Source organism: Vipera berus (genome assembly GCF_964194415.1).
Source record: "Vipera berus genome assembly, chromosome: 7".
Lineage (NCBI taxonomy): Eukaryota > Metazoa > Chordata > Lepidosauria > Squamata > Viperidae > Vipera > Vipera berus.
The window spans coordinates 45,280,857-45,293,004 of NC_138209.1; the positions used below are offsets into that span (position 1 = coordinate 45,280,857).

The window sequence follows — 12,148 nt, forward strand, 5'->3', positions numbered from 1 at the left end:
TAACAGAAGGTATCTGCTGAGATCACATAATTGCGGCTCAGATTATGAGATCTACAGTAAAACATTCTGATGTAGAATATTTTATATCAGTTCACAGCTTTCTAGTTCACAATAATTGTCATGGTTGTGTCTGTTGTTTGATCATCTCCAATGCAATATGTCCCCAGGAAATTCAGATAAAGTATATGATGTTCTGCTGTAGTTTGTTTTTTGCAGTAGTTAGAAGCTTTATCCTGCTTTTAGAGTTTAGAAATCTAGAAATTCAGTAGTATTTGTAATGAGGCAATATCCTGTCCATTAGTATGAATGATTTGTCTTAAAAGCTGAAACAACATCTAAAATAAAATGTCTTATTTACAGGGAATGTAATTGTAAACATACTTGATATTAGATGCCTTTAAAATTTCTCAAGCTTTTTTACAACTAAATATATGTTTGGAAGAAATGTACAGTGTAATTGTGAAAAAAAATACAGCTCAAGAATGAATGACAACATCTGTTTTAAATTATTTTAAAATATATTTTTTAAAAAATGTAATGAATATATGCATCATGCAAGTAAGATAATTGGGATATCCCTAATGACTTGGTAATAAACAATATGATTTCTCATTTAGAAATATTTTATCTAAAATTGAGGATCAATAAAATTGGATGAACAAAAAATATTACAGCTGATTAAAGTGTTTTAATGATTATCATAATGTTAAATACAGCAGCACTTCATTGTTACTGCAGGATGGATTCCTCTCATAATAAATTTATCATGGTCAGAATTAATTTAAGGAAAAGAAAAAGGTGGCTGGAATTGTCTCTTCTTTGTTTTTACTCAGAAGCCTTTGAAGGAATTCTAGCAGGTAAAATTCTGGCATGATGAATCAGTTCTATTGGATTTTAACACTAAATGCATAGTTTTGAATGAAATAGAGATTTCAAATGGCTGTTCCTATTTTATTCCAGTAAGATTACCAATTGGGTGCTTCAAAGTTGACTTTTTGAATTTGTTTTAAACATTGGAGCAGGGATAGGGCAACTATGGCCCTTTTATGACCTATGAACTTCAACTCCCAGAATTCCAGAGACAGCCATGGAGTTGGAAGTCCACAAGTCTTAAAGGGGCCATAGTTGCCTACATTAAAGCAAAGAATATTCTTGTTACAAGAAAACTGGGTTATATGAACTTACTTCTTGTGCAATTTCTTGGAACAGGTGGCAACCCTGACAGCCGCTTTGATGTGGACAAGGGCACAGGAACAATAGTTGTCGCTAAGCCTCTTGATGCAGAACAGAAATCAAATTACAATTTGACAGTAGAAGCAACAGATGGAACTAGGACTATTAGTACTCAGGTAACGGAATTTCTAAATTACAACAATCAGATTTTGTGTGTGTGTGTGTGTGTGTGTGTGTTTTCTCGTTGTCCCTGGACAGAATTACATAAAGTAACTTTATTTGAAAAAAAGAGTTTTGTATACAAATAGAATACAATAGCTCTAAAGTTCCATAAAGGGAGAAGATTATTATATATAAGTACACTTTGTGTCAGGTTTAAAATCAGATAGTGTTCTACTATTAGTAGAATAAATGAAAACCAGAAACAAAACAAAACTACAATTCACATAGGAAAAGAAAGTACAATATCAGTAATAAGAAAATACTACAATGTGTACATACATACATACACACACAAATTCAGTGAAAATAATCATTTCTGTAGTGAAATAATCTTGTTTTGATGTCTGGGTTAATGCTGGTCTTAAAAGTTATAATAATAGTTTAGGTTTCTTGTTGGTAGATGTTCCCTAACAAAAAATTCCATCCATTTATGTGTCTTAATTGTATATACTAGTATTATATTTATGTTTGCATATGGAGTTATTTAAATTAAAACCTGAAATAAAGCAACAATAGTTGTTTATGTATGAATTATCCCAATGATTAAAGGCCTCCTGTTTATTTTGGTGTCAAACTAAAATGGCTGTGAATATAACTTCTCTGTTGAAACCACATTAAACAGATTCCACATGACAACAATTCTCCATACAACTTGGCACCAGAAGACTGTATGAAACAAAAGCAATTTGAATAAACTTAACTGTGACATATGATATGACAAATTCCCATCGTCCAGTACGCTCACACAGAGAAGGCCTCCTCAGGGTACCGTCAGCTAGGCAATGTCGGCTGGCGACCCCCAGGGGGAGGGCCTTCTCTGTGGGAGCACCAACCCTATGGAATCAGCTCCCCCCTGAGCTTCGGATAGCCCAAAACCTCCAATCCTTTCGCCGCGGCCTCAAAACACACCTGTTCCACCAAGCTGACCTAGACTGACAGGCATTTTAATTAATTTATATTTAGTATTTTTAATTCATTTTTAAATTCTCTAATTTTTATTGCACTGATGTTCTCAATTTCATTTTATCTTGATTTATGCACTTATTATATGTTTTATTGTGAGCCGCCCTGAGTCCTTCAGGAGATAGGGCGGGATATAAATCCCATCAATAAATAAATAAATAAATATGATTAAAGAACTAATTCAGTTTAAAGATTAGAAAGTAGAAAATAAAAGACAGTTATTATCAGTTGTATTTGTACTGTGAAATAGCAAGAACAGCTTCTTTCCTCTCCTCTCCTTCTCCCCTTGAGAGTTGAAGTCCACGAGTCATAAAAGAGCCAAGGTTGCCTACCCCTGACCTAGAATCATTGGATTGGGGTAGTCTATAATTTCTGCTAATTTAGTAAAGTTAGTAAATAATATACTATAGTAGATATGACTGGAAAGTTCTGACACATGTTAAGAATGTTGTATTTTCTAAATAGACCAGTCCATCTCAAAGATAATTGTGTTGTTTAGAGGACAAAATAAGAATTTCATAGACCATGCACAGAATCTTGAAAACTTCTAAAGTAGTGGATGGATATTTTTTTCCCTCTGCAACAGACTGACTTGATCATCTTTAATATGTATTGTTTCATAATTTGTTTGTAGCATTATTTTCTGATTTCCTATGGGATTTCATATTTGTGTTATAATGTTGTTGCCATGTTTTATTTTTTGCATGTCATTTCAGGTGTACATTAACGTAATAGATACAAATGATCACAGACCAGAATTTTCTCTGTTAGAATACCAAGTCGTTATAGCAGAAGACATTTTGCCAGAGACAGAAATTTTGCAAGTCAGTGCCTCGGACAGAGATGAGAAGAATAAGCTAATTTATACTATGCAAAGCAGCATGGATCCTACCAGCCTTAGGAAATTTCGCCTTGATCCTGTAACTGGCTCACTTTATACTGTTGAAAAGTTGGATCATGAAGTCATCCATCAGCATGTTCTCACAATCATGGTAAAGAACCATTGTTGTGTTTGTTCTTCAGCTGAAGTGGTAAACTTTCCCAGGGGTATGTGGATACAAATCTGAAAAAACAAATAATTAATTAAATGTTTGGCTTTTCAGTAAAACAATAAAACATTCATAAGCAGAAACTGAAATGACTGCAGGTCAGCTACCCTCTTACACTTATACACAGCACATATCTTAACCATTTATTTGTTTTTGCTTAGGAAAGGTTTGTGGGGTATGTATGCTGGGAATCCACCTTTCCCTAATTTTTAGAATGCCTTCCCTTTCCAATACACTCATTAACTCATCCAAACCGTACTTCGATTTAACTCTGAGATTGAGCTGTAAATTAAAAAGTCGTTTGTTGAAATGTTAGTTCTTCTGTGATACTAGTTACATTGGCTTTTGGCAACTTGTTATCTCCAAATCCACAAGACACTGGCTTTAAAATGAAATATCCAAAGTATAGGCCTGTCAACTCACTACAGCCATTCTGGGTGGCTAATGTAGAAGATAATAGAACTGACTACTTTATAAGAGTTTTGTAAACTTTATTGAGATGACATGTTTGAAAGATCAAAAACTTTCAATATACTATAAAATACTAATGCCAGCTAATGTTACTGTCTTTTTCCACATTCAAGCTGTTGAATATTTTGTTCCCTCATTTCTATTTTTTTCTTGCTTGGAAGGAATTTCACTTGGAATATTTTCAAAGAGAGGACCAATTAGAAAGAAATGCTTAACTATTACTCCTTTTCCCCATTTTAATTCCTATCTCTTCCTTGGCTAATCTAACTAAGATTTATATAAAAAGCCATCCATAACACTAATCATAAGCTTGTGAATTGTGCAGCGATATTAGAAACACTCACCCCCTCACAAAAGAAATAGGCAAAATAGTAATATTTATTCTCTTGCATTGTTTATTTGTATTGAGCAAATCCATTTCAATAGGATGTAGCATGTATGATCAGTAGTTCTGAGTTTTTGTTTAGAATACAATTGCATGTAAAATGGAGTTTTTGCTGATTTGATAATATGCTAATTATTAATACTATATTAATTATTTTAGGTACGAGATCAAGATGTTCCTGTCAAGCGCAACTTTGCTAGAATAATCATTAATGTTAGTGACACGAATGATCATGCTCCATATTTCACCAGTGCTTCTTATAAAGGCCAAGTATATGAGTCAGCAGCTGTTGGATCCATGGTGGTTCGAGTTACAGCATTAGATAAGGATAAAGGGGAAAATGCAGAAATCATATACTCCATAGAATCAGGTAAATTCCAATATTTTCAATATCATGTTTTAAAGATTAAAATGTAATAGTATAAAAATATCCAGTTTCTAATATGCAAATTGTGACCAGACCTACATTGTTCAAAATAGTGCAAGGCTTACTTTCAACTGTATTTGATCTGCACTGAATTTATTTCTTTGTTTGATTTATTTATGTAGTATGAAGCAAAATAGCATCCCTCCCCAAGAAGAAAAATCCTCAGATTATTAACCATTAAAATTAACCAATGATTGGTTAATTTTGTTTTGTCCCTGTTTTAAATTTAGCTGAGTAATGGTTCAGTTATTTTAGAAGTTTAAAAAAAATTAAAATCTGTATATTATCTGGAATATGCTACACTAAAAGCGGGAAGGAGATTAGAAATGTCTGTTTCTAGGATCCAAAAGATGATGAAATACAGCTGAAATGAAATAAGCTACTTTAAAAGGAAGTTCTACAGTATAAATCAAGAGGCATCTCTGAAAATGACCTGTCTTATCTAGGGGTCATACAGTTTTCCCTTTTCAGAGTGATGATCTCTGATGCAGTATATTTTCAACCAGACCTTCACAGCACAGAAGGTTATATGAAGGTTATATGCTTTTATTTAAATACAACTGTTAGAACCCCACATTTGAGTTTAGGTTGTAATCTGTCAGTTAAAATGCATGAAACGTAGCATCCCATGTTGTGTGCAATTAGTCTAGAAGAAACGATATTCTTTTGAAATAAAAACTATATCTGATCAAATGTCTGTTTCCAGTTTGCTCTCTTGTCACCCAAACTTTCTCTTCTTTCCTTACAAATTGTTCTTCCTTATTTATCCAAGGAACATTGTGGGAGGAAATGTTAAAACTTTCTCAACATTGTTTTTTCTGGTATATTCAGCAACTCTACAGCTAAAGCACTAGGACAAATATTTTAGGCATATGAAATGAACATTCCTTAAATGCTTGTAATGGCTTAAAGGATTAGAAATGGGATATTCTAAGAATGGCACTCTGTTTATGACTTTCAGTAATAAAAAAGGTTAATATCAACAGCCTACCCACATACATAATTTGAACATATTAATAAAATCAGTCATTATGAAGTGGTGGATTTAAATTTCGCTTGCTATGTTCTATAATTAAAGCATTAGGAAAAATATTTGCTGTCTTAATTTTTTGGAATTTCTCAGGCAGTGTGAAATGCCAGAGCATTTTCTGCCATTCAGAAAAGCCTACTTGTTACTGCTTTTATTCAGCAATCAGAATGGAACTGCATTTTCTCAAAGTAAAAAAATTAATACAGAGCCTCAAGTCTATACATTTTAATTGGGAGTAATTTAGCTGAAAAAAATGTTTTAATTAAGCCACTGAAGTGTTTTTAGATTTAAAAATAATGACATAAAAGGATTGCTAATGAACTACTAATTAAGCTTCAATTGAGACTTGATCAAAGGACGTTTGACTACAATTTGCCGGCTGGATATTTATTGAGAAATCAGTTTTGAAAATGTGACCACAAAAATTAACCTTCCTCCTCCTAAAATATTCCAGATTGCTATGGGCTGAGAGAAGCAGGGTCAGAGGACTTCATCAGCAACCCACTACATTCCTATTCTGCACATAGGGGCAGGCCTTCCCATTGCTTATAGCCCACTTGATTTCTTCTTCTGACTGCATAAAATTTCAGGCACCTACAGAATTCAGTTCCTTGCTGGCTACCAGCTAGTGGCGCAGTGGTTAGAATGCAGCATTGCATGCTAATTCTGCTGACTTTCAGCAGTTCAGTTTTCACCAGCTCAAGGTTGACTCAGCCTTCCATTCTTCAGAGATCGGTAAAGTGAGGACCTAGATTGTTGGGGGCAATATACTGACTTGGTAAACTGCTTAGAGAGAGCGGTGAAGCCTTGGTGGAGCAGTGGGCTAATGCCTCCTTAAGTAACACCAGCTGCCTGCAATTAGTGCAGGTTCGAGTCCCACCAGGCTCAAGGTTGACTCAGCCTTCCATCCTTCCGAGGTAGGTAAAATGAGGACCCAGATTGTTGGGGGCAATAAGCTGACTTTGTAATAATGCTGCTGGGGGGGGGCAAAAGCCCTAATAAGCAGGCATATACATAGAATGAAGGCTATTGCTAAGCACATTGAGTTGTGCTTTAGATTGTAAGCCGCCCTGAGTCTTCGGAGAAGGGCGGGATATAAATGGATATCTCCCTTGCTTCTCAGCTAACAAAGTGAGAGAGAGCTTGCGGCCTAGAGGTTAAAACAACTGCCTAATGTGCAATCAGCCCAGGTTTGAATCTCAGAAGGGTATGGCATACTGATGAAAACAAATAAGTTTGAAATGCATATCAGTCTCCCTTTAATTCTTTGTTAGCAATCTAAAATTTACACAAATATGAGCTGTCACTGGTGTGACTACTGCCTGTCGATGGCCTTCGGTTAGGCTGAAACAGGAAATAAAGATTTGTCCCATGTTTGGGGCCTAGCAAGGTAATCTAAAAATAGTTAACAAGCATTTACACACACACACACACACACACACACACACACACACGTATATATATATATATATATGTCTAACTGCTATTGCTATTAAATGCAAGATTCATTTAAGCTTTTTGTTTTACTTCAGCATAAAATGCTATGGCATTTACAGGACATTTGTGCTTTATATTATTTGAATCTAATAAGTTGGTGTTCAGTTAAGTACAGTTGGCAGCCTGTAGATTTATGTAAATAAATTATTCATATTTTTCCAGATCATTAATTTCTTGTCCTTTTGTTTTTCTTTCTCCCAAACAGGAAATATTAGGAATGCTTTCAATATCGATCCAGTCTTGGGTAGTATTACTACTGCAAAAGAATTGGATCTCAGGATTCAGGATGAGTACACTTTGATGGTGAAAGCAACAGATAAAGGGATCCCCCCAATGAATGAAGTCACAGCTGTGCACATTTCAGTCACAATCTCTGACAATGCATTGCCCAAGTTTTCCTCCCAAGAATATTCTGCAGAAATCAGTGAAAACAGCAGCATTGGCAGCTTCATCATCATGGTTATTGCATATAGCCAGTCATCTCTAATCTATGAAATAAAAGAGGGTAACATAGATGATGCCTTCACTATCAACTCACATTCTGGTGTTATCACCTCTCAGAAGATTCTTGATTTTGAAACCTTGCCTTTTTATAGTTTTATTGTTCAGGGAACCAATATGGCTGGCCAGTCCACTAACACCTCTGTACTGGTGCATCTTCGAGATGAGAATGATAACGCACCAACTTTTTTGCAATCAGAATACACAGGACTCATCAGTGAATCTGCTTCGATTAACAGTGTGGTTCTAACAGAGAGCAATATGCCATTAGTGATTCGAGCTACAGATGTTGACAAAGAATCAAATGCGTTACTTTTCTATCAGATTGTTGAGCCGTCTGCCCACAAATATTTTGCCATTGATTCTAGTACAGGAGCAATTCGTACAGTAATGACCTTGGATTATGAAGAAACCAATATTTTTCACTTCTCTGTACAGGTATATGATATGGGAATACCACGGTTATCTGCAGAATATGCAGCTAATGTTACCATTTCCATAATTGACATCAATGATTGTCCTCCAGTGTTCTCTAAAGATCTATATGAAGCAACTCTTCTAGTGCCAACATACAAAGGAGTAAAAGTTGTTACAGTAAATGCAAATGATCCGGATTCAGAAGCCTTCTCACAACTCATGTATTCTATCACTGAAGGCAATATTGGAGAAAAATTTTCAATCAATTCCAAGACTGGATGGATAACTGTACAAAATACAACTCAGCTAAGAAGCCGGTATGAATTGATAATCAGAGCATCGGATGGCAGGTTTTCAACCACTACATCTGTCAAAATTAATGTAAAAGAGAGCAAGGCAGATCAGCTGAAATTTACACGAAGTTCCTATAATGCTGTGGTCCAGGAAAATTCCACAGAAGCGAAAACAGTAGCAGTCATTTCTGCTATAGGAAATCAAATAAATGAACCTTTGTTCTATCAGATTCTAAATCCAGATAATCGATTTAAAATCAGTTATACTTCTGGAATTCTTTCAACCACTGGAATACCATTTGACCGTGAGCAACAGGAATCATTTGATATTGTGGTAGAAGTGACTGCAGAACATAATCCATCCATAATTGTACACCTTGTGGTAAAGGTCACTATAGAAGACATAAATGATAATGTCCCTGTTTTTGTCAATCTTCCATATTATGCCACTGTTAAAATAGATACTGAAGTTGGTGAAGTGATTCACTATGTCACTGCTGTAGACAATGATATTGGTAGAAATGGTGAAATACAGTATTACTTCAGGGAATACAGTGACCAATTCCAAATAGGGGAAACTGGTGAAATCACACTCAAGAAACAATTTGATCCAGAAACACTAAACAAAGAGTATCGTCTTACTGTGGTAGCCCAGGATAAAGGAGAACCAAGTTTATCTGCTGAAGTAACAGTTCCAATCACTGTGGTAAATAAAGCCATGCCAATATTTGAAAAAGCTTTCTACAGTGCAGAGATACCCGAAAATATCTCAGTCCATAGTCCAGTGGTTCATGTGCAAGCGTATAGCCCAGAAGGGCTGAAAGTCTTTTACAGCATCCAAGATGGTGATCCTTTTGATCAATTTAATATCAACTTCCATACTGGCATTCTCAATGTTATTGCCCCCTTAGATTTTGAGGCCCATCCTGCTTACAAATTGAGCATCCGAGCTACTGATTCATTGACAGGGGCCCATGCTGAAGTATTTGTAGATATAATAATTGAAGACATCAATGATAATCCTCCTGTCTTCACAGAGCAAAGATACACTGCCACCATTTCTGAGGCATCTATAATTGGAACATCAGTTGTACATGTCAGGGCCACTGATGCTGATTCTGGAGCAAACAAAAAGGTTTCTTACCACTTGGTAGGCAACATTACCAAAAACAATGATTATTTTGTTATAGATAGCACAGGGCTCGTTCTGACAGCAAGGAACTTGGATTTTGAACAAGCTCGACAACACACATTGTTGATAAAAGCAATAGACAGTGGAATGCCTCCACTGAGCAGTGACGTTATTGTAACTGTTGATATAACAGACCTGAATGATAACCCACCAGTGTTTAACCAGCTGCTTTATGAAGCTAATATCAGTGAATTGGCTCCCCATGGGCACTTTGTAACATGTGTAAAAGCCTCTGATCCAGACAGTTCAGATTCAGAAAAGCTTGAATATTCCATACTAACAGGCAATGATAACATGCATTTTGTTATCCATAGCAAGACTGGGGTCATCACTCTTTCAAACATACATAAACAGACTCTGAAATCAGTTTATCATCTCAATATATCTGTCTCTGATGGAGTTTTCAGAAGTTCAGCTCAGGTTCACATAAATGTAATTGGAGCCAATTTGCATAGTCCTATGTTCAGTCAGAATGAATATGAGGTGGAACTAGCTGAAAATGCTCCATTGCATACCCTGGTGACTGAAGTCAAAGCTACAGACAAAGATACTGGCAGTTATGGATCTGTAACATACCATATTATGAATGAATTTGCAAAAGACAGATTTTATACTAATGAGAGGGGGCAAATATTTACCTTGGAAATACTTGATCGTGAAACTCAAGCTGAAAAGGTCATCTTTATTAGGTTCATGGCTAAGGATGCTGGGGGAAAAGTGGCATTCTGCAGCATCAATGTCATACTTACTGATGTTAATGATAATGCTCCTCTGTTCCGAGCAACTGAGTATGAAGTTAATATTGGATCCGATGTTCCAAGAGGTACATCTATCATCAAAGCCTTGGCTTCCGATGCTGATGAAGGTTCCAATGCAGATATCACTTACACAATTGAAGCAGATTCTGAACATGTTCAGGAGAATTTAGAAATTAATCATTTGACTGGAGTAATAACCACAAAAGAAAGCTTAATTGGGTTAGAAAATAAGTTTCTTACATTTTTTGTTAGAGCAAGGGATGGTGGATCTCCACAAAAGGATTCTAGTGTCCCCCTATATGTTAGAATACTCTCTCCTGAAATACGTTTGCCAAAATTTTCAGAACCATTTTATTCTTACGTTCTTTCTGAAGATACTCCTATTGGGACTGAAATTGATATTATACGAGCAGAGCACACCCATACCTTGTTATATAGTCTTGTTAAAGGATATACACCTGAAAGAAATAAAGATGATTGTTTTGTGATAGACAAGCATAATGGAAGGCTAAAAGTTGAAAAAACTCTGGATCATGAAGTAACTAAATGGTACCAGTTCTCAGTGCTTGCATATTTTATGAATGAAAATTATAAAGTTGTCTCCTCTGTAGACATAAGTATTCAGATCAAAGATACAAATGATAATGAACCAATCTTTGAAGCCAATCCTTATGAAGCAAATTTAGTAGAAAATATGCCAGCTGGATCAAAAGTCATACAGGTAAAAGCAATGGACCAGGATTCTGGGAACAATGGACAAATTACATACAAGCTGGAGCCAACCCAGGATACTGAAATCCTGGAGTCTTTTGGCATAAATCTGGAAACTGGCTGGATTACCACTCTAAGAGAGCTTGACCAAGAAAAGCAAGACAAATACCAAATTATTGTGGTGGCATCTGACCGTGCTGAAAAAATGCAGTTGTCCTCTACCACTCTTGTGGAAGTTTATGTAGCAGATGTGAATGACAGCCCTCCTCACTTTACTGCAGAGATTTATAAAGGAACAGTCAGTGAAGATGATCCAGTTGGAGGAGTAGTTGCTATAATAAGCACTACTGATGCTGACTCAGAATATTCTAATAGACAAGTCAACTATTTTATTACTGGTAAATATTTAGAAATATATTTAGATAGCTTTAGCTGTATATGTTTTGTATAATATAACTTTCATCTTAAATAGACATCTTTTTATTTATGAGATTCACAGTCATGGAAGGAGGAAAATTTATTGTTCCATAATCTGTTTTATGGCAGTGGTCTTGAAATATAAGGTAAAAATCTTCTGCTATTGTGATATAAGAAATATGGAACATTAAATTAATGTGGCATTCCTATATTGTTATTCCTATCCCTGTTATGAAGTCATTGCACTTAATGTTTCTTAATCCATGCCCATAATATTAGTAGTTTCTGGCCAGTAGAAAAATGTACAGTATGTTAAAATTATAAGTGAAAGGAAATTAAGATTTTAATATGAGTGTGCTATGGAAAAGAAAAATAATGTAATGCATTATTGATGCATTATGTGAAACCGTCCTGGTTTTTTAGAGTCTGATAACTTCAGGTCTTCTGAATTTTTCCATTAACCTGAATCTCTCTGATAATAAACTAGTAATTGTTTATTCAACAAAAATATTACATATAATTTTTATTATGGAATAATTACTTGTATTGAATGTAAGAGTTCCATTACTAAAGAAATGCTGTTATTTTTCCCATCTAAAATTATTGCCAGTTGGATACACAATAAAGAAGGGATCAAAGCAG

At 35.2% G+C, this 12,148-nt stretch overlaps 1 protein-coding gene across 2 annotated transcripts in view; it reads left to right on the forward strand.

Moving 5' to 3' along the window:
• Nucleotides 1–12,148, forward strand: part of FAT1 (FAT atypical cadherin 1) — a 124,687-nt gene that overhangs the window by 78,315 nt on the left and 34,224 nt on the right. For both annotated transcript variants that reach the window (XM_081333081.1, XM_081333082.1), the window contains exons 7-10: nucleotides 1,210–1,349; nucleotides 3,075–3,350; nucleotides 4,423–4,633; nucleotides 7,423–11,487. In XM_081333081.1, coding sequence (XP_081189207.1) covers nucleotides 1,210–1,349; nucleotides 3,075–3,350; nucleotides 4,423–4,633; nucleotides 7,423–11,487 — 4,692 coding nt within the window. The remainder of the gene's footprint in view (nucleotides 1–1,209; nucleotides 1,350–3,074; nucleotides 3,351–4,422; nucleotides 4,634–7,422; nucleotides 11,488–12,148) is intronic.